This window comes from Rhinolophus ferrumequinum, assembly GCF_004115265.2.
Source record: "Rhinolophus ferrumequinum isolate MPI-CBG mRhiFer1 chromosome 3 unlocalized genomic scaffold, mRhiFer1_v1.p scaffold_36_arrow_ctg1_4, whole genome shotgun sequence".
Classification (NCBI taxonomy): Eukaryota; Metazoa; Chordata; class Mammalia; order Chiroptera; family Rhinolophidae; genus Rhinolophus; species Rhinolophus ferrumequinum.
In genome coordinates this window covers 657,028-680,324 of record NW_022680354.1, presented here as the reverse complement: position 1 = coordinate 680,324, position 23,297 = coordinate 657,028, and the positions used below count along the sequence as shown (strand labels likewise).

At 46.5% G+C, this 23,297-nt stretch overlaps 1 protein-coding gene across 1 annotated transcript; it reads left to right on the top strand.

The window, feature by feature from the left end:
• The first annotated feature begins 9,833 nt into the window (after positions 1 to 9,833).
• Positions 9,834 to 21,942, top strand: MPC1 (mitochondrial pyruvate carrier 1). The gene is made up of 5 exons (XM_033100426.1): positions 9,834 to 10,025; positions 17,570 to 17,573; positions 20,190 to 20,286; positions 20,939 to 21,071; positions 21,391 to 21,942. The coding sequence occupies exons 1-5, from the start codon at positions 9,955 to 9,957 to the stop codon at positions 21,413 to 21,415; spliced, it is 330 nt and encodes a 109-aa protein (XP_032956317.1). The 5' UTR covers positions 9,834 to 9,954; the 3' UTR covers positions 21,416 to 21,942.
• Positions 21,943 to 23,297: the final 1,355 nt, after the last annotated feature.

Here is a 23,297-nt window from a genome sequence, read left to right as displayed (position 1 = left end):
AAACTAAAGACTCTGATATGAACAGAGGTGAAAATTGGATTTCTAAACCGTTGAGAAGATTAATGATGAAATCATGAAGTTTGGCTTCATAGCAACCCGAGGTGTTAGATAAACGGAAGCCAGGAGGTAGGTCAAGCCTGTATGGCATGGAGCTGGGATTCGCATGCAGCACCTCCAAAGGTCCAGAGGTCTCCACACTTCCTTTCCTCCAACACCCTCCTGGGCCCCTATGTAAATCGCAGATGGCAGGGCAGCTCTGGGCCACCTGTGTGTCTCCCCTGTCCCCAGAACGGCACAGTTGGCACTCCTCAGTGTGGCGTGGGGTTTGGGGATTCAGGATGGCTGCTGGAAACATTGCAAGGACAAACCACAAAGACAGTGCCCTGAACCGCAGTCTGGAAGATTCTACTGCGAAGACAGCTGGCCCAGCCATTCATTCATTCACTCAGACAAATAGGTATTGACACCACCTCTTCACCAGGCACCACGGAAGGCGGAAGCCACAGTGAGAGATCAGGCAAGGCTCCCTGCTACTCCGCCCTCAACTGGCTTCCGTCCTAATGAGAGGAGAGAGAAGCAAACACACTGGCAGCCAAAGAACGTCCGCCCTATAGAAAAGTCCGATAAGATTTTGTTTGAGCCAAAATTTGAGGACCTTCCTGGAAGCAAAACCTTGAGGGACTGAAATAATGCTCCAGAGAACAGTTTTGCAGTTGCTTTCATGCACTTAGAATCAAAGTAGAAAACATAAGGAAGATACATGAAATCCATTGATAGTAGGTTAAGCAGGTGGGAGAAAGCAAAGTGGGAAATCCCTGGGATTGGACAAGAAGTAAACGGAGAGACACATGCGTCTTTCACCTTGGTGAGTGCAGGCTGGTTAATAAGTAGCATGCACAGCACAGAGAGGTGGTATTCGGGTACGAGGTAACAGTGAGGGGTTCTGTGGTCTCGTGCTCTGGTATGTTATCCTAGATGCAGGAGAACGTGGACAGGGCTCAGTTAAGGTAAGGGCTGCCCTTTGTTACCTGTGACTACCTGCCATGAGCTGCTCTGTTGGGAATTTGTGATCAGGCCAACCTGTGCAGTGACTTTCATTCACTGAGCTTCTCAAGCCTGCCATGTGACACCCCCTCCCCACACCGGGGCTTTCAGGTTTATTGCATAGCCCCCTTTTATTCACGAAATAAATGACACAAACGATGTAGCCTGTCAGATGGCAAAGAGTTATGGGAAATGGGGTCAGAGGCAGCTCCATGAGGAGGGGTGTTGAAGGAGCTGTGGGCCCGAGACAGGTCTCCAGGACAGGGAGACGTCTGCAGGGGCAGGATAGGGAGACCGAGGCAGATTTGCAGACTGAGGCAGATTTCGCAGAAATGGACTGATCTCTTTCTGTGATTTAATGTTACTGTGTTTTAACCTATGTAAGAATATTACACTCCCAGTGTAGTCACAAAATTCGCCACAATTCAGCTGGCTGTTTTAATCACCGTGGTTTACATCATGTTGTAGAGAATGAGGCTTAGACGACGTCCTTAGAATTCAAGTACCTCCTGCTCAGCTACTTGGGGCCAAGTATTGCAGGCAGGTTTGAATGCAGTTTCGGTCACCACGGCTCCCTAAAATTGCAGTGGTACTGTCCAGCAGACTAAGTCCACTGGTCCTTTACATTCAGTTCAGGCGTCATCTCCATAAACCCTTCTCCAGGCCTGACTGCTCCCCACAGACCCTGGTACCCGAGCGAGGCAGACATGGAAATGGAATTGCTCCTGCTGTGCCTGTCTCTCCCAGCCTGGAACAGCCCTGACGGCAGGCGTCCTCTTATTTCTATTCCCAGCTCCAGTGCAATGCCTGGCAAACAACACCTGGGAATGAATGCATGACGTACTGAACTGGGACCCGCGGGACCCACTGTGGGGACAGAGTCCCAGAGAGCATTTCCAGGCCCTCGGCCTCACGTGGAAAGGTGCTGGCTCGGGTAGTAGATGGCCGTCAGCTGTGGCTAGTTGGCCGTCAGCTGTTACCGGTTAGCCATTAGCCACTGATATAAGTGCCGTGGCTACGCTAGCAAGTGCGGATTGCAGTTAGCAAGTAGGTTGGTTGGCAGAGAAGGGGACGGCGAATTGTGGATCATGTAGCTCCTGCCTCCTGAATCTCCATCCCAGCCACCAGCGAGAATATAGTGGTATGACTCCCCTACCCATGGCTCCATGGGTGTTCCTTTTTGGCCTCACCATATCCTGCCTTCTTGTGCGGGGAGCAGGACCAGAGACCGTGCATGACATCCACGTTGGGCCAACCCTACAAATGTGGCCATGTGCAATTCTAAATAGGGCTTTGGTGTCCTCAGGAGTGGGGGGTGGGAGGGATGAGATGACTTTGCTGACCGAGGCAGGTTGACCACACAATTCATTTCGTCTTCTGGGAAGGTCACTGCTTCCTCTGGAAAGTGCTTTCTGTGTTTGGAATTGTGTTTCTGTGCTCACAATTCGCCACTAGAGGGCGGAAATCAACTTCCCCTAAATACGCCCTTGGAACTAGAGGAAGTTGAAAGAGGTGCGCCGCTCGCCCTTGTTTCTCACAGTTCTGAGGCAGGTCAGTCTAAGATCTGAGTGTCAGCAGATTCGGTGTCTGGTGGGGACCTGCTTCCTGGTTCAGAGATGGCTCTGGTCTCTTCTTATAAGGGGCCCCACCCCCTGGCCTCATCTAACCCTAACCACCTCCCATAGGTCCCCCTCCAATTACCATCTGGCTAAGGGGTAGGACTTCAGCAAATGACTTTGAGGGGACACGAACATCAGCCCATTGCACCTCCTTAGCGGTGAGCTTCTTGCTGTGTGGGTAGCATGTGGCTGAGGCCTTGGGTTGGCCCCGCTGCTGCTGCTGGCGGGAGAACTGCCGTCAGGTCGGCATACTTGCAGAGCTGTGTGCAGAACTTGCTCACTCAGCAGGTCGGGAGAGCAGCCCTGAGGCCACAGGGATGGTACCAAGGGGCTGAGCCACCTGCTCACACTCACACCTGTGCTGTGGGACCTGCGGACCCTCACACGGCCTGGGACTGTCACTGGGACAGACCGAGCCCGGGTCTGCTCCATTCCCCCTGCCTGGAACTCTCTTCCCCAGGCCTTGAGGGCTGCTTCTGCTGGTGATTTAGGCCTCGCCACCTCAGAGGCTTTCTCTGACCATCCCGCCCAAACCAGCACCCCACCCACCTGCCCTGTCAAAGTTCTGCCTTACGCATCTCCTGCTCATCTCCCTCCCAGCACTTAGCATAACCTGGCATTCATTTTCTCTCTCCCTCCCTCTCTTCTCCCTCTTCTCCTCCCTCCCTCCCTCCCTCCTCCCTCTTCTCTCTCCTTCTCTACCCCCTCACCCTCTGCATGTTTCTCCAGGTGGACTGTGATCACAGCAGAATCCTTATCTGTTGTGTTTACCTGAACCCCCGACACAATACTGACCTTTGGGAGGCAGCCAATACGAACTGGGGGACAGACGAGAGACTGAACCATGGACCGAGAGTGACCATAGCTCAGACAAGAGTGGGAGCCCTCACATAAGACCCGAACTGGTTTCACTTATGAAAAAACACTTTCCCTCCTCCTGCTCCCCGTCCCACCCCAAAAGTCACTGGAAAACTTATTTTCAACACACAGTACAAGCGCTGAGTGAAAGTAGGAAATGCCTTCACTTTGGCAGTTGGAATGCCAGCCATGGCCACGCAAAGCTGCGTGAAGCCCACTACCTCGGGCTCCTGTGATATGAATGTGGGAGGAAGTACCAGTGGGAGTGTCACTCCTCCCTCCTGCAGGGGACAGTGTGAATGTGCACGGGACACAGCAGGTGCTCAGCCACACCACCTCCTTTCTCACTCATGGAACTTTTATCGCCCATGGAGCCAAGGTTCCGTTCAGACAAATGGACCCAAGGACACCAGGTTTGCTTAATCAGCACAGAATTCTGCCAAGCTGCATCTCTCTTTTGAAGCAAGGAAGTAGGCTAAAGATAGTGGATGAGGACAAAGCAATATTGGCTTTCTGATACACTGCTCAGAACCGTCCTGCAGATCCCAGCGGCCAGGCCTGCGTGGAAGTTCCTCTGAGGCCAAGTAAACAAAATTACCTCAGTCAAACTTTAACCCACTTTGAGGGTGAAAGATTTCGCAGAAATGGACTGATCGCTTCCTGTGATTTAATGTTACTGGGTTTTAACCTATGTAAGAGTATTACACTCACAGTGTAGTCACAAAATTTGCCACAATTCAGCTGGCTGTTTTAATCACCGTGGTTTACATCACGTTGTAGAAAATGAGGCTTAGACGACGTCCTTAGAATTCAAGTTTCCAACCCTTTAAGAAGAGGTGCCACCGTGGAAGGCTGGCATAATGCAAGTGAGACAAGAGGAAAGTGGCACCACTGTCATGACTGGCAAGACACCTCCTCAGAGGAAACGATGTGTAAAGTCTGTGACCAGGCACAAATAGCAGGACGGGCCTGCAATTTGTGATGGTTAAAGAAAATCACCTTCATGAAAAACATGTTAAGCCAACAATATGTATTCAGAATATACAGACATTTTTTTGACTGCTTGAAACATTGTTTAGGTTAAACGAAGTTATAATAATAAACTGGTCTGAAACACACCTCATCAACCCCAACATGGAAGAGCATAGGGACCACTGAAGAGCAGCCGGGCTGCTTGGAACGACTCACGTCCCAGGCCAGCATCAAACTTTCAAACGTACAAAGAAACGTTGCCAGCCCGAGGCCTGAAAAATAAAACCACAGAATGGGTATTGGAGTCTTTTAGAGTGTCAGCTAGAGGTGAAAAAAAGGAATTTCTATCCCGGTGGACGGTGCTCCAGCTCTGTTGGCTGAAAATCGGGATTTGTTGGAATTTTGAAACAAGACACCGAAGTTTCTGTTACTGCTTCGTTCCATTATGTGATACATATTGAAAATATTTACATTCTGCTTTCTGAGGCAGACACTTTGGAGAGGGTAATGGATAGAGTTCTTTCAATTGTTCGGCAAATATGTGCCAAGGGTCTGAATCATCACCAGTTCATGGAACTACTGAAAAATCCACAAGCCTGTCGGTTGAGTCCTGGAAGAGTTTTACGGAAATTTACTCCTACTTTACCTCCAATTAAAGACTTTCTTAAAACAAAGGGGATGTTTGCCACATGCTGGCTAAGCAAGGAAGAGGGGCAGTGTGATGTATGTTTTCTCTCCAATATCACACTGTATATGGATGAGCTAAACCTGAAGCTTGAAAGCTTTCTTTCAAAGCTTACTTGTGACCTAGCTAGATGGGTAGGAGAATTTATTTGCAATTGGAATTTCTAGAATACCAATCATGATTTGACAAAATTTTCTAACATGAGCAGGCAGAACATTTAGTAGTAATAAACAGCATTGTGTAAATTAGCTGCAAAAACTGCCCCCCCCCCCAATTTGAAGCGATGCTGTTCAAATTGTGCAATAAACTAAGCTTGGGATTCAATGTTAACACAACCGGTTGCAACAAGAGTGGGTGAGTTTACTTAACTTGAGCTGGTATCATTTTGAAACTGACATTGCTTCTGCTTCAAAGTAAATACTTCTAAACAAGATGAACCAGTTTTGTCAATATGAATGCAAATGTGAGATGAAGATGAGTTTGGAGGCCCCTCAATTCAGTCCAGGAAATTTTTCAGTATGTTTGGAATACCTTGGGAATGTGAATGTACTTTTTAAAGTCTAAATTCTGTGAAATTTAAATATAGATCAAGCATTGCCAATGAAAATTTGGCATCTGAACTGTGATGAATTATGAGATTTTGAAGACTTAGTACAAAAAGAACATAAAATATTTCAATAATAATTTTTATGTTGATCACATACTGAAATAATGGCTATATTGGACTAAATCGACTGTTATAATTAATTTTACTGGTTTCTTTTTACATTTCAGTGTAGCTGCTGAAAACGTGTGTCCTGAGTGTGCTCTTGTCACGTTTCTGCTGGGCAGGGCCCAGCTGGACAGTCCCCTTTCTTCATGCGGGGGTGTGTAGAAGAGAGGGGTTTGGTTGTCCTGTTGTCCTAGTAACGTCCCACTCACTGGACATGTTTGATTACTTCCTCAGAGTTTCCTTGGATTAGTTCCTGCAACCCTTTCATTTCCTGTGACCTGGAGGGGGATGGAGCTACAGGCTCAATTACATTCAGGTTCAAGCTATGGGGTGGCGGGTCCCCCCAGCCCCGCCATGGGGCTGTGTACCTGATATTGCACAGCCCCAGGGGGCACCAAGAGTTCAACAGTGACGTTGGGTGACCAGCTGATCCCTCCTTGTAAATGCACAGAACCCCTGGGCAGCCTCTGCAGCCTGTGAGCACCCAGCCCCCACTCACCTGCCCAGTGAGCTCAGCACCCGTTGGTGATTTCTGTCTGCATCGGTCACTTAACAAGGGATTGTAAACTGGTGTCCTTCGGCTACCATTCCTTCATATTCCCTCTCTGAAAAGAAGGCTTTCCCTCATCACTACGACTGACTGAAATGGTTTATGCAGGTAAGCGTTCTTTCCCTTTAATTACCAATGGTCAGTGCACTGATTGTGACAAAAGAGTTTCAGGGGTTTTGTTTTGTTTACTTTTGAATGCATCTTTTTTGAGGTTTGTTTGTTTGTTTGTTACTGTTAAATTTTTAAAAATAACTTTATGGGGATAAAATGCACATATTACACGATTCACCCGTTTAAGGTGTATAATGTAATGGTTTTTAGCGTAGTCACAGAGCTGTGCAACCATCACTACAATCAGTGCTAGACCATTTTTACCATCCAGAAAGGACGCCGTGCCCATTCCCAGTTATTCTGCTTCTCCACGTCTCCCAGGGCAGCCACCCAGCTGTTTACATCACTGTGGACTTGCCTACTCAGGACATTTCATGGACGTGGAATCACACGACATGTGATCTTTTGTGTCTGGCCTCTTTCACTTAATTTCTGCCTGGAAATATAACTCAACATGGACATCACATTTAAACGTACTTCTCAGGTCTTTTTGTTTTTATAGAATTTTTGCTGTTACAAAATTTCGTGGAGTTTATATAGCTCCCCACTTCTCAGTCTACATGGTGATCACTCAGGCCTCTGAGACTTCATACGAGAAACCTCCAGAAACTACAGAAGCTGTGAGCCCTCACAGGGAGATGACGGTAAAGCCTCCTCTGCTCTGGGGCTCTTGTTGCTCAAACGTGGCCTAACGCTCCAAGGAAACCACTTTTCCTCTCACGTGGGACATGATGTCCCTTTTAAATATTATTTTACAGTTTCTATTTTGTAGATTTAAAACCGAGGTCTAGGGAATTTGAGTAACGTGCCAAATGTCTTCAAATAATGAGGGGTTCATTCACCTGATTGGAAGGTCTGAGTCCCTCTGCCGTGCCCTGACTCACAGGGTGTGGACGCCCCAGCAGGACACATGGCCACCGTAGTAACCCCTGGGCCGTCAGTCCCACAAGATGCTCCTTCCTATAGGATTCCATGGTTACGGAAGTTTGGGAAATGCTGCATAGAATAATCTTCTTCTATAATATTACAATTCACATGAGTTTAGTGAAGGCTCTCAGAAGAGCTGCAGGAAAAAAAATAACCTTGTCTGAGTCAAATAAGCTTCCTTAATACATCTGACCAAGGGCTCCCTGCTAACCCTTTGTAGTCACCTCCACAGTTCTGGGATTCAAAGTACCCAGTGACGTTTGCATTTTTACCTTCCGTACACTGTCCAAGTAGGGACCATATAGGGTTGGGCCTTCCTGAGGTTTTGTGAAATAATGTAGCTGGGCTCCTTATCTACTCCCATGTTCTCTGCAAATTAGACTGTGTTGCCTGCTCCATATTTAAAGTAGCAAAGATGCATATTCATATGAAAGAAGTCCTTCCCTTTGTGGCAGCGTGGAATAGTTGGGAAAGTATGGACCTCAGAGTAAAAGAGAACTGGATTCAGATCCCAGGTTAGCTGCCTAGCAGGACATTATTCCCTTTATATGTTCCTTTACTTAAATGCTTCAGCTAACACTCCGCCATGCAATGGGAAACTAAATTGCAAGGCCGACAGGTCCAACTGAGGCCCACATGTGGAAAGCAGAGTCTTCTGCACCGGCCTGGTGGTGACAACGGTCATTGGGGCAGCTGCCCTCAGTCGTGTTTCTCCAAGTGCTGTCGCTGACCAGCTGCCCCAGAACCAGGCGTGCTCCACAGCTTCCAGGGCCGCACTCCAGCCCTCCTGAGGCTGAGGCTGGGGGTCTAAGAATCTGGGGATATATCTCCTGACAGCTCAAATTTCAGAACCACTGTTCATGAGAGAAAAATATTAGGGGATAAGACGGAACACAGTGAGATTCAGGAGCCCCTTCTCACACTGGGGAGGCGGGGGTGGGGGGTGGAGGGGTGGGGACAGGGGACGCAGCTCTCTTCACCAATCTTGCAGAAGCAGTTTGGTTTTTATTCAAGAATCCATTCAGTTTACTTACACCCACCTTCTGGGTTGATATGAGCAGGAGAAATAACGTAGAAATAATGCCTAGTGGTCAAAAAAGGTAGCTATTAATATCATTGACAATCAAGACTCCTTTACTTTTCTGTCCCTATGCACAAATGAGTAGTATACTTTACACAGGATTCTGCACCTTGCCTTTTCCTTATAGATCTTAAAGATGTTTCCGTATCAGCACACACAGAGTTAGCTCCTTTATTCTTTTTAACTGCTGTATAGTATCTTACTGAAGGAATGCACCATGATCTACGATATGTAAATCGTTGCCAATCCGTCTGTATTAAAAACAATGCTGTAGAGTGACCGGTTACTCATGGGTTACAGCGCGGTGCTCATAACACCAAAGTCGCCTGTTCGATCCCCACTTGGAGCAGTGAGCTGCGCCCTCCACAACTAGATTGAAAAAGAAAAACAATGGCTTGACTTGGAGCCGATGGGTCCTGGAAAAACACACTGTTCCCCAATATTCCCCAATTAAAAAACAAGCAAACAAAAAACAATGCTGTACATGTGAAACCGCACGAACTTGCTTGACTATCCCAGGACATATATCTAAGAAATGGACTTGCTGGGACAAAGGGCGTCCATCAAGGAGAACACATTCTGCCGAGTCCACCCTCTCAAGAGCTGTCTATATCCCATTTATCTCCCTGCCAGCGATGTCCGAGAGTCCCTGTCCCCCATACTTTTACAAAGGTATTTTAAATGACTCAACTCATCTACATTTGGGGCCAATCTAAAACAAAATTAATAACAAAAAACCCTGAAACACAGAAACCCCCCTTGTGTATCTTCTCTGACTCAGTGCGGCCGCCGAGCGCGGTGCGCGGGCATCCGCGCAGATCCCGGGCCAACCGCCCAGTTCCCCTCCATGTGCACGCCTGGGGACTATGTAACCTTTGTCTGGGGACACAGGCTGCGTGCCACCCTACTTCGCTTCTCCCTGCATCCACTTCTCTGTCTAGAACCTGCTGAACCCGGGCAGTCGCGCAGGGGTTCTCCGGCGCTGCAAAGACCGACCCAAGATTCCTTCTGCAGGGCCCTTTTGAGGACCGCGCGCCCCGGAATGTCACCTCCACAGCCGGAGGGCTGCGAGCCGCGAGTGCCTAGCAACCGCCCACCAATCGCCTCCGGAGCAGGCCATTTTTTACGTCAGCCGGCCCCGCCCCCGAGCCCCGCGGAGGGGCGGGGAGAAGGTGTGCGGGGCGTGCGAGCCAATCCGCTCAGTTGCCTCCCACCCTCAGCTCTCCCATAGGCCAAGAGCAGGGCGGCGCGACGCGGCCGTAAGGCAGAGCCGAGCTGCCGTAAGGCGGGCCGGCGGGCGGGTGCGGTGTCCGCTCTGTCCGCTTGGACGGGTGTCATTGGGCTCCGAGGAGCTGCGGCGAGAGCGCTGTTCGTTCCCCGGGGTCCGGCACGGCCATGGCGGGCGCGCTGGTGCGGAAGGCGGCGGACTATGTCCGGAGCAAGGATTTTCGGGACTACCTCATGAGGTGACGATTCCTCGGGGCAGGAACCGCCGAGGGCACCTGGAGTCCGGGTCCGACGCTGTCGGGGAGGAGGGGCAGGGGGCTCCGGACTGCGGCGCGGAATGGGCTCCGGGGCAGCGGGCCTGCGGGCCCGGACAGCGTGGGCAGGGCTCGCGGGTAGCGGCGCGGGCCGGAGCCCGGGAAGCAGGACGCCCGCCCCGGCGCGGACGGGGGCCGAGAGCCGGGCGGGGCTGCGCCGGGTGTCGGGGGAGAAGAGCGGGGGGCGCTGCGAGCGCGCGCGCGTCCCTGGGGCCTGCTCGCCGCGCGCCCTTGACGGGGAGCGCCGGCCAGGGAGCCCATCTCCTCTTCGGTAACGGCGGAGGTGAAGGTGCTGGGCTCGGGGCGCCTTTCGCCAGCCTCCGCCTAAGAACTGTAGGCGGAGGAGGGCATCCAATCTCCTGTGTTTTCCCACGCGAACGTTCTGCCGACCCGAGTAAAACAAGGTGTCTCCGAGGCCGTGCTTCTCCTTAGTCGATTTTCCATTAACTCTTCCTTTCCCGGTAGAAACGAAGGGCATTCAGGGCAGAGGGGCCCGAAGACACGCGTTCTGTATTTTATTTTCATCTCTAGTCTCGAGATGCTTGCTTTTATTTCCAAATATTTACTATAACTCTGGACCCGTTTTCAATAGTTTGTTTGGGAGTATAATTCTTAGTTTTTCCGTGTGATGTTAAATCTAGGCAAGTGGAGGGCTGCGTGTGTTTTTCAGTGGTTAGTAGCGTGGTAAAGAAGTCAAGCGATGACAGCCGAGGAGAGAGAGGTCCTGAATGGTTATTCAAAGGGTGCAGCGTGGAGGCAACTTACTTTTACCGGTATAAACCGGTTAATTGTTCTGGTGAGGAATTTTAGTAGAAATGCTATTTACTTCTAATTTTACAGAGCAGCAGGCTCAGAAAAGAATTCAGGCTGCCATGTGGCAGAGTAAATTCGGAAAGAAAAGCTTCAGTCCCGACTACAAAAAAAGATGTTTCTGTACTTAAGACTATGTATGATTAAGCCGTGTGCAGTATTGTGGGGCCAAGCACCGTATCAGGTTAATGTGTTGGAAAAGCTGAGCAAAGTAGTAATAGGAGGATATGTTCTTAGTGCCTGCAGGTAAGGTTCCCTATGGCTTTGACTATTACTTTCGTTTTTTATTAGTGTGGTCTCCTTGTGTAATGAGTCTTTCTAGTAGCTCGGTACAGCTAAGGATAAAATTGTTTGGTGCAAGTAAAAGTAAAGTTTTTACATCTTATCCATGTAAGAATTACGCTGATGATTACCTAATGTTCTGTTACATAAAAAGAATTTGTTGAACATATATTCAAGGAAGAGAGTTGACCCTGCTTTCCTAAATCTATATTTTTTTTCTGCTAGATAGGTTTCCGAAAGCCAGGCTTTTCACTAGAATACTTTGATATATGATCTAACCTTTTTTCCAAGATTAACTTCATGTATCTTTAATGTTTATGTACTTTCTCCCTCCAGTATTACTTTAATTGAATTAAGCTTTGACTAACTTAATTTTTTTAAGGGACGTTATTTTCCTGGCCATTCTTGGCAAGAGTGGGATTTCACACTATTCCTGCCAATCATTGATTGAAGGCTGTTGGAGGTCTGGTATCAAAACTCACCAGAAGCTTTTATTTTAGCTTTTTTTCCCCTAGCAAGAGAAAACTTTCTAGAACTTATCAGAGGGAAGTTTTCCCTGTTCTTCCAAGCTTGCTCACAGCCCCTGCTTGCTTTTGCAAAGGAGAATAAAGAAGAAAATGCCATTGTGGCTCCCTTCTGATCAGAAGTGTGGTTCTGTCCCTTCTCATCAGTGCCTTGTTCTGGGGGCGCACGCCCCCTGCCAAGTGAGATCTGCATTCCTTCACAGCCCACTGAGGGCTGGAGGCACTGGCTAACCTGAAGCTCTTCTAGAATTTAAACAGTTATTTTAATAGTCACATGGTTGAGTTTTTCAGCAAAAATTTAATACCATGTTTTACACAGATTATGAAACTCCTGTCAGTCACATTTATGGTGTAAGATTGAAATGTCTTTCTTACTAAAGTGGATTTCCAAGTGTATTTTATTTTATTATCATTTTTTAAAGATTAATTGGGGAATATTGGGGAACAGTGTGTTTCTCCAGGGCCCATCAGCTCCAAGTTGTTGTCCTTCAATCTAGTTGTGGAGGGCGCAGCTCAGCTCTAAGTCAGTGGCCGTTCTCAGTCTTTAGTTGCAGGGGGCGCAGCCCACCATCCCATGCAGGAATGGAACCAACAACCTTGTTGTTAAGAGCTCGTGCTCTAACCAACTGAGCCATCTGGTCACCCCCTATAATGCAGGGTCTCAGCTCCCGCTCCCCGCACAAGAACGCAGAGTATGGTGAGGCCAAAAAGGAACACCCCCAGAGCCAGAGATAAGGGAGTCATACCACTATATTCTCGCTGGCGGCTGGTCGAGACACAAAAACAAACATCCACCAGTACCCCAACGAGGGGTCTTCCTGCACTCCAGTCTCGCTGGCGGCCGGGCGAGGCAGTAGGATCCACATGATCGAAATCCCCCATCTGCTTGCAAACCGCACTTGTTAGCCATGATCCGCCGTCCGCTTCTCTGCCAACCAACCAACCCCCTTGCCAGCGTAGCCGTGGCACTTATATTAGTGGCTAATGGCTAAACGGTTACAGCTGACGGCCAACAAGACACAGCTGATGGCCATCTACTACCCGAGCCAGCACCCCTCCACGTGAGGCTGAGAGCCTGGAAACAGCTCTCTGGGACTCTGTTCTCACACTCTACCCCTCCAGGGTCTCGCCTCACAATCTATGTGACAAGCGTCTTCCGCGAGGGGCCCTGTGTCAGGAACCCAGCTCACAAGAAAAAGTTTCAGTCCAGTTCAAGTAATGTCCCAGGGGGTGTCCCTCGATGTCCACCTACTTTCTGGGCACAGCCAGGGTTTCTCAGGGTAATGCCAGGCTTCCTGGGCATAGCCAGGGTTCTTAGGGTACCGTGCTGGAGCAATAGTGGCTCACAGCCAAGGTGCTTACATATTCTCGATGGCAGCCGGTCAAGACACAGGAAGCAAACATCTGCCTGCACCCCAATGAGGGGTCTTCCTGCACCCCCGTCTCGCTGGCGGCCGGGCGAGGCACAGGAAGTAGGATCCACATGATCCGCAATCCGCCATCCGCTTGCTAACCGCACTTGTTAGCCATGATCTGCTGTCCGCTTCTCTGCCAACCAACCAACCCCCTTGCCTGCGTAGCCACGGCAGTTATATTAGTGGCTAATGGCTAACTGGTAACAGCTGATGGCCATCTAGTCACAGCTGATGGCCATTTACTACCCGAGCCAGCACCTCCCCACACGAGGTCGAGAGCCTGGAAACTGCTCTCCGGGACTCTATCCCCACACCCCCCCAAGTATATTTTAAAATGCTGACCCCCCGCCCCCCGCATTCCACATCCTAGAGAAACTGGATTTAATATTAGGTAGCTGCAAAAGTAATTGTGTTTTTTGCAATTATTTGTAACCTTTAAAACCGCAATTACTTTTGCACCAATCTAATAGAATAGGCCCTAACCCAAGGCAGTGTGTGACTTTTGGGTCTGGTCTGGGAAAACCAGCTGTGAAATGTTGTATCGGGACAGCTGGGGACATTTAATAGGGTGTCAGTGTTAAGTCATACTAAAGAATTATTGACAGTTTTGTTAGGTGTGATGATGGTATTATTGAGCCTAGGTGATGAGTTTGAGTGATGGGTTGAATCCTCGCCCTGGTGCTGTCCGGCTGTGGTGTCCTGGGCTACATGTTGAGCGTTTGTGCTCTGGTAACTCTTTAATGCACAGCGCTGTGCTTGAAAAAAGGACGTTGTCCATTTATCTTTTGTTGTTATTCTATGTTCAACCCCCTGGGTTGCTGGTACTCTTTTTGATGCTTTCCATCTCTCACCAGTTTTTGTTGTTGTTGTTTTGTTTTTACTCACCTTATTGAGAGGCTCTTAAATTAAGAACTTCCTGATCTCTAATATTTTATATACACACACACATACACGTGTGTATATATATATTTTAAAGAAACTATTTGCTCAGATATTTTATTGATGCTCTTCCTCTCCTCCTCCCTCCTGAATTTTGGTTAAGAAGTGAGAATGAGCACGTCAGTTTTGAGGTAGGACATATTTTAATGATTGAGTCCATCAGGGTTTGAGTCTAGAGATTTACTGCCCTTCTTAGAGAGATGAACAGATGTATATTTGCACACATGTATTTGGACATATGTGCAATGAATGTTTTCTTAAGTAGACCCGGATCGGTGAGTATATTCAAGTCAGATCATTACTTAGCCTGCTTATAAATCTGAAAATCCTGAGTTAAGAATACCCTGCTCCCAGTGGATTGTAACCTCTAAGTTTGTAGGAGACCTTTAAGCACTTCCGCCTGTTAACCAGGTGAGACGTTGCAGGGGAGTAACGGAATCTTTCCCAAATTACAGAGTGCTAGCGGTGGAGCGTACCTTAGGCAGCAGATGGTTCGACACGTCACCTGCCTCGTGAGAAAAGTGGTATCTAGGCCATGCAGAAAACGCAAGAGCCTCTGGACACCACTCTTGTGAAACCCAAACAGGAATGTTGACTTAGAATTTAAAGGAAAATAGTGGAGCACAAGAACGGTTTTGAAAAGAAGTAAGGTTTTAGGTGCTTTTGCACACCTTCTTTCCTGCTCGTGTCTCTTCTCTGCCGTGCTCTCCCACGCCCGCCCTTGGTGTTACTTCCCTGCTGCATAGTTGGGCTTCAAACACCATGAAGCTGCAAGTGTTGAAGCAGAGCTTGCCGTCAGTAGTCCCTTTCCTGTCCTCCAGTTTAGTTTTGACCAACTAAATGCAGTTGAACCCCCATCCTGATTGTTAAAACGCTCCCTCATTTTAACTTGAACTAGAAAATTAGATAAAACTTCTGAGAATAGCTGAAAGGCAGGTGAGCATCTTCAGCCTATAGGAGACCTGCCTCTAGAATATCTCAAAACCCTACCCCACTTTAAGTGGTGGTGTAAGTAGACTGTGCTAGGTTGCCAGTCGGAGCCTGTTCGTATTATGCAAACAAGTTACGAATTACCCAAATTGCAGTACTTCAGAGAAAGCCAGCAATTACTGGCAGTAATTCTAGGAAAATCAGAAACAGCCAAGATTGGCAATGCCCAGGAGACATCATGAAAATAAAAATGAGCTTAGAAGAAACCTTGACCCAACCAGTCATGGTTCCAAATTAAGGAGAAAAACAAGATCCAGTTTATTCCATGGTACCCTGTTTCCCCGAAAATAAGACTTAGCCGGACAATCAGCTCTAATCATCTTTTGGAGCAAAAATTAATATAAGACTCGGTCTAATTTTAGTATAATATAAGACCCGGTCTTTAATATATTATAATATAACATAATATTTAATATAATATAATATGTACAATACCAGGTGTTCCATTAAGTTTTGCTCCAAAAGATGCATGAGAGCTGATTGTCCGGCTCGGTCTGATTTTCGGGGAAACAGGGTAGATCCTTCGTCTTCACCTCCATCATCATTCTCAACCAGGAAGATAGGTGTCTCCATGAGAAGTCAGGTCATAAGTGAACCCAGGAAAACCTTTACCTATACGTTTGGGAGTTTGGGGTTTTTCCTTAACCTTCACTGAAATAAAGGCAGCATACCAAATAGAAAATCAAAGATATTTTTTACACTTTTACTTTACTGTCCCCAAGTTACAGTGTGTGTGTTGTTTATAAATTTGTCTTTCTTTGGAACAGGACTCATACATACTAAGAAGCTGCTTTTCTCTTTTTCCAGTTTGTTCTGCACAAATACGATTTTCAGATTTCTTGACTGAGTTGTTGATTCATGTTTTAGACAATGCTGACAGAATTAAGGGCTAGTGTGTTGTGGATTTTTATGTTTAGCAGGATGTTTAGAAGATGACTCAAGTCTTGGATTGTTCTACAATCATTAACACTGGAATGTGAAGTGATCAATATCATTTTTGTGATCATTTTCACGTAGGACGTTTGCATGGAGCAGCGTGTGAAGGCAGATCCCTTTATGTGTGTACTGAGGTCACCTGTTGTAAAATAGGGTAGAATTTGAACTGTTGTACAATTCTGGAGTCTTGAATTGAAAACTAAATCATCTCCAAGTTGGCATTTTAAATTTTAAGTACTACATCTTCTATAGGGGGAAAAAATGTGCTGTTGCTAATTTATAGTTCACTAAAAGGCCTGTGTTCATATCTGTACCAATATCAGGAGAATGACACAATAGGTGACTGTTGGCAGACTGCGCTGTCTGGTCTGCAAAGGGCACCGACCCTCTGCCAGAAGCCCCGGGTGCAGGCTGGACTTGCCGTGAAACAGTCTCGGGAACATGATTCATGAGACAGGCTCTTTCTGAGCTTTTGCTATTGCATCAGAGAACCTGTTTGAAATATATTATCAGCACTGTCAGCAAATATTTTCATGATGTAAATGATAACTTCTACAACCTCTAAATCAGAACATCTAGAAGAGTTGTTTGGACATGACTGTTTATAAAAGATTTTATCATTTTGTTTCAGTAATTCTTGCAATAGCTAAACTTTAAATTTTTGCCTTAACAGAACAATTGAGCTACATCCTATCAAGGAGAATTGCCATTTCAGAAATAAAAGTAATTTTTACTTAAAACTTTAAAATAAATCTACCAAATTTTTGATATATTTTTAAATGGTATGAAGTTTAACTTTCAGGAAACCAGTTCACTTAACACTGGAAGTTTTTACTATTCATTCGTTCAACGCATATATTTTTGAATGCCTTGCAAAGGTAGGTACCACATTAGGTTCTAGAGTTTCATATAAAATTACATGCCTTTTGGCAAGTGACAATGGCAAGCTTGTTGTTAGTAGGATTTTGCAGCATCGTGTTCCTCAGCAATGTCCATTTTCAAAGACATGGGCCCTTTAAGACTGTGCTGTCTCGTGTGGGAGCCACAGGCAACAGATGGCAGCTGAGCACTTGAACTGTGGCCCATCCAGACTGAGGTGGACCATGCGGCTCAGAGACTTGGTACCAAATAGAATATAAAATAGCTCCTTAATAAGGTTTCATTGTTTATGTTCAAATTAAAGTACTTTTGATATGTCGGATAAATAATAAAATCGGCTTCTGTTTTCCCTTTTAGAAAAATTTAAATGATATGTAGTTCTTATTTATGACTTGTATTATATATCCATTGGAAAGCTCTGCCCTAAGGATTAAGCTTATTTTTCATAAATTAAGGTTTCATTTCATTAGGTCCAAGTTGTTATTAGAAATATTTCTAGACTTTCTCAAGTAAAAAAGAAAAGAATGTGTGCTGTTAACGCTAGTTCTGTTACTGAAATGTGAAACATGTCACATTGAAGTACCTAATACCTAGAACCGGAATCTTTGAAAATATCTGATGTTTTCTTTCATTCTTTCTTTTTTTTCTTTCCATGTTTCCCCTGTCTGAACCTCGGTGATTTCTCACCAAATAGTACGGTAAGAAAATTGTTTCTACTTCATTTCAGGCTTTTTCAGACTTTCTGCATTAAAGTTATGGACAACAGACCTGCCTCCCTTTGCTTGAGGTAGCATAGCTGGTGAGTTACAGGCAGAGTGCGCCCCCGGTGTTCTCTGGAGGTAACGTCTCTGCAAGACCAAGGTATCCTGGGTTTATATGATGACCTCATTGAGCGCAGTCAGTACAGAGACTGACAGCCGATGGCATGGAGACAGATTCCAAACCAGTGAATAGATCATAGTGGTACTCATTTGTTTCAGTGTTCTTTTATTCTCAATTAAGAATTATAATGGAGTAAAAGTATTTTCCCATTTAATCCAAAATACATTAATTTCTTTCAAATAGTAATCATGAAATTCCTTATTTTCCTAGACATTGACTGGTGACTATCTGACATAGCCTAGGTCAAACATGAACTTCAGAAGAGGGAAGAGAGAGGTAGAACCTGGTATAGAAAGAAAGGAGATGTTAAGTTTTCTAAGGTTAGATATTATAGTAAACTAGTGTGAAATTATTTTTACCTTTTATGTACTTTTTAGGAAACATTTTAAGTATAGCTTCTTGTTCACAGTCATTGTACTTCTAGTCCTTACCTTGTACCTTATACACTCATAGTGCACACTCATCCTTACCTTGTACCTTATACACTCACAGTACACACCCATCCTTACCTTATACAACTCACTGCTCACACTCAGTGCACATCCGTCCTCTCCTTGTACAGCTCACTGTGCACACTCAGTGCACACCCGTCCTCTCCTTGTACAGCTCACTGCGCATACTCACAGTGCACACCCGTCCTGTCCTTGTACAGCTCACTGCACACACAGTGCACACCCGTCCTCACCTTGTGCAGCTCACTGCGCACACTCGGTGCACACCCGTCCTTACCATGCAGAGCCGTTTCATAAAGCCCTAACTCGTCACACTGGAACTTTGAATACTGTCATGTGACGGAAATCTCCCAGGGCTCCTTAAGTTTGCAGATGCTGCGTGGCCTCTGCTTGGCCCCGCTGGGAGAGAAGACACTTCTGTGCCCCTCTTGGAGTAAGTCTTCAGCCTCTGTGACAACCCTGAATCTATGCACTTTAAGTAGACCCCAAGACCACCAGGCAGGACTAAGCAGTGGAAAGAGATCACAAGGGAAAAAGTGAAAATAGATGCAAGTGGAGAAAGGCCTGGTCGAGAAAGGAGGAAAAGGACACCACTCTGGAATAGTAAGCGCTGAAAATGAAGTGACACCCCCAAAGGGACAGGGTGGAAAGAAGGAAGTAGGTAGGGATGGTGGACACTCCCCAGAAGTCTGGTGACCGGGTAAGAAAGAAGTGGCCACGCCTCCTCTAGGCGTAAGAAACTTGCAAGTCCCGCAGCGAGCATCTCACTCTGATCACATCCGGCCTGGACACAAGGATTAGGTGGCCTCCCTAGAACCCCAAGGCCTCTATGTGCCTGCTGTGCCTGACGTGCCTGACTCACGGCCCGTCCTCAGGTGCTGATAGACACCCTTACCGTGCTGACCACTAGGAGCCCTGATGCTTTACAGCTGTGTAAGGCCTGGGCCTCGTCCTCACGTTTCACAGTATTCCTGTATCAGCCAAACGTGCTTCTCATTTATTTTTCATGGATTTCCCTGGGTTTCCCACTTCTTATGGAATGTTTGGAATTTAATTACTGGTCAGTATTAAAAATGCAATATCTGAAAATGTATTCTGCAGCCTGAATTTATCTTAAACACTTTGATAGGCAGAAGGCAAGTTCTGTTTAATGTCCTGCTGCCTTAAAATGGGTGGTTAGCCAACAATGTGTGGTTTCTTTCCTATTTTAAAGTATTTGCACATTGTACATTAATGAAACAATTTCTGATTTAATGGAAACAGCTAGTGGACTTACTTCAGCCTCAGAAATTAAATTAAGTTGGGTCCACTGCTGTTAAGCATGGACAACTTAATTGTGGTTTCCTGGCATGGCTGTATTGTCAAGTGAAAAGCTGTCAGTCCATTTTAAAGCTAAGTTGTTGCTATTGCTTCAAAAGTATTTTGCAACCTTCATTTCTGGGGTTCTGAGTGTAGATTTGCAGGTTCTCTGATCTTAATGTAGCTCCTAACAGCTGAAAACACTTTTTCCCTTATTAGATCCTTCAGAAAAAGTGTCCAGTTTAGGGTCTGCATTTTAAGAGTTATTGACAAATAATGAAAGTTTGAAAAAAGTTTTGATTTAAAACTTTATGAAGAATAGTTACAGTTTTAAAGTTATGGCAAGAGTAAATTGTGTAAGAAGTTAGTCTCATTTTAGTATTCTCTAAGTGGGACTGTCAGAGGTTACTTAGTTGTCATCTGCAAGTTGGTAGGACCTTGGCGAACTGCCAAACCCTTTCTAGCTTTGGGCTCACCTTGTAAGAACTGCTGATTCATAGGTGAACACTTGGACAATCACATCTGTTAACCATCCCATCAGTTAAACAGCGAACCATAGAATATGTAAATTTGATGATTTGTTTCCCATAATTCACATTATTGTTTAAAGTAGGAGAAATTGCAGCTGTTCACAGCTCTGCCTTTAACTCTCTTCCTTCTTTCCCTTCTCATTTTTTATAGCACTTCTGGGGCCCAGTAGCCAACTGGGGTCTTCCCATTGCTGCCATCAATGACATGAAAAAGTCTCCAGAGATTATCAGTGGACGGATGACATTTGGTAAGTATGCAGCTTTGAATACCTGGGAGGACGTTTAGCTAGATAATTACAACAGCTCCCGTGTACATCTCAATTTGGTAGCACCAGAGAAGAGAGTACAGCCACTATTAGAAAGAAGCCAAGAACAGGACACATGGAAGATGTCACTTCTCCATGGTGAGGATAAAACAGGGCGACTTTGAAATATTTATCTGGAAAGAGTTAAGGTCCTGTCTGCCTTTGAGATTTACTGCACCCAGTTGAAAATGTGTCCTCTTGAATTGTATTTGGAAAAAGTTTCATGACGTTTACTTGAAACCCTCATATCTGAGCGTAAAACTATAGAAGGGATTGCATAGCAGTTCTGACAGGTAATGGATTGTGAACAACACTAGGGGACAGTGAAGTGGCTAGAACTCATGTCTGCCCACTCCCTGTAACACCCCTGTTCCTAAAATGTTCAGTAATAAGTAACAAAGGAACAGGCACATGTCTGATGGGCTTACGTGCACACATGCAATTAAGCACTAACTTTGATCTTCTGTGAAAGTTTTTAGCAGAAGGGGTTCTTGTTTTGGTTAAGGCAGTTGAGCTGTTGATCTGGTGGCCCGCCTACTCTGAGTCTTCTGAATTGTGTAAGTCATTGCTTTCCTTCGCGTTGACATTTTGGCAGCCCTCTGCTGTTACTCCTTGACATTCATGAGATTTGCCTACAAGGTGCAGCCTCGAAACTGGCTCCTGTTTGCGTGCCACGCCACAAATGAAGTAGCCCAGCTCATTCAGGGAGGACGGCTTATCAAACACGAGTAAGCCCCCAGTGCATTCTGCTTGTTTTTAGGGATTGAGGGAATGAAGCTAAATCCTGTCTTAGAGGCATTTGGGCTGGGGTGTGAGTGGGTGTGTGAGTACAGATGTGTGCGAGCAGTTGGGGAAACGTGACTCACAGCAGAAACGTGCTGTTGAATTGGAAACTGACTGGGAGGTTATTAAGTGCGTGAACTAGGATGTTACTGTTTCTGTAGAATTGGCCAAATGTTACGTAAAGGTGACTTCTTAAAGCATTCCAGGCCTTTGAGGCTGGCAGTGAAACTTTGATTCTTACTGAAGTTTTCTTGGTATTTCCAGGATGAGTAAAAAGCCATCAGCGTAACAATGGGAAATGACGGACTGGCTCCCAGAAAGGAAGGAAGGCATTGCCAGCTGCTGCTGAGTCACAAATTCCATCATGAATAATGTTTGTTGCTGAGCAAAATATGCCGACTGCTGTTTTTACTAACCAGACAATTTTTATAGAAATAGCCGAGAGTCGTAAATCAACTCTCTGCTGCCTTACAAGTCCTGAGTATTTTAATTCTCCTTATAAAGACTAGCTCCAAGTACGCAATCATTTTAATAATTCCCAATAATGGTTTTATCTGCAGTAATATGTATATCATCTCTTAGAATTGAGTTAATGAAAAACTGAAGAGAACAAAATTTGTAACTATTGGCACTTAAGTCCTCAGAATTCTTGATTTTTCCTTTAATGACCATGAGACACCCAACAGCTGGCCACACACATAAACTCTGATCGCCGGTGTTTGAAAAAGCATCTGTATTTCCGTGCAGCGTGTACATTGAAATGCTGTAACTTAATGGCAATAAATGATTTCACTATTATCAAATGAAATGAGTAAATATTTTGCCATGTTTTTAAGAAACTGCAGAACTATATCCTTGAAACGACAGACATAGGTGTAAAATGGAACTCCTTGAAGATGATCAAGATGGCAGGGAAATGCCAGGCTGGAACGGCAGATTGGTTCTGGAAGTGTCCACAGTCTCAACTGTCCAGAGGGTATTCTTTCTCAAGGGCAGACATTAAAAACACACTCAAATATTGGCCTTCCGTCCCCAGACAGCCGTCGGGATTGCAGTGCCGTCACCCTGCTGTGCTGGGCACCGGTGTGGGATGTGGCAGCTGGGGTAGGGTTGGAGCCTCCATTCCCGAGCCACTCCGGGAGCCGGGCACGGGACTCAGTGCCCGAGAACGCAGGCCTGCCAGCTCCCTGCCGGCTTCACGCACGGTCCGCAGTCAGGTTAGGGCTTTAAAACATTGCCGTGAAAATTCGCACGGCCTTCTCTGTGGCACTGACGGATGAGAGCAGCAGACATGACGCTGAGGTCGGCCTACGGCTAGGAGAACCCCTCCCCAGGCTGCCTTCCCTCTGAGCATGTTCTCCTGTCACTTTTCCTTTCCTTTCTTTAAAGGTACTGGACAGTTTACAAGGCATTCTCAGACATGCTCTCTCTTGGGCCCCACACAGCCTTGGGAGGCAAGCAGGCCTGGTCTGCTTCCATTTCCAGGGGGAGGGAACGGGGGTGAGAAGGTGGGAGACACCTAATGAGTGGCAGGGCCAGGCGCCTCCCCTGCCCCCAGCTGCCTGCTGCCTGTGGTCCCTGCGGCCTTTCAGCAGGACAGTGGGGCTCCCTCAGGCTCATTCCTCCACAGCCGACTAGAGGTGAGGCTGCGGTGAAAGGAACTAGAGATAAGAGCCTAGATTGGTCTGATTAAGTTGAAACAAGGGTGGTCTGCTTCATTTATGATGTAATAGTACTTGTAAAAAAAACCAGCTTGCCCAGGGGCGTCTAAAGTAACAACTGAAACCTGTGCCTTTCCTCTTGGTCCGTTTCTCCAGCAACTTGTGTGATGTGGGATGTGTTCCTTTGGCCACCTTGGAAAAATCTCGTCCTACCTGTTTTCAGTGCTGTGTAAGGAGCAAGGGGATTTTCCCCGCCTCTGTCAGAAAGATGTGTTAGCTACCTAAAGCGGCAGCCCATAGGTGTCACCCGGCTGGAGACCTAAGCACCCCAGGGACCCAGGAGCAGCTACTGTGGAGATTAGAGCAGGAAAGGCCCCTGATAAAATGATGTCAGCAGTCTGGTCCAGTGAACTCCCCTCAGGCACCTGCTAAGGAGAAACCTGCGAATGAACACAGGAGGCTTTGTGCAAATGCAGGAGTCCTACAAAGAAGGAGCCCTGCGCACGAGGG

Coding starts and splice junctions, on each gene's coding strand:
- MPC1 (XM_033100426.1), top strand. CDS start 9,955: ATGGCGGGCGCGCTGGTGCGGAAGGCGGCGGACTATGTCCGGAGCAAG. Junction 20,287..20,938: donor CAGTGGACGGATGACATTTG/GTAAGTATGCAG, acceptor ACATTTTGGCAG/CCCTCTGCTGTTACTCCTTG. Junction 21,072..21,390: donor GGACGGCTTATCAAACACGA/GTAAGCCCCCAG, acceptor TGGTATTTCCAG/GATGAGTAAAAAGCCATCAG.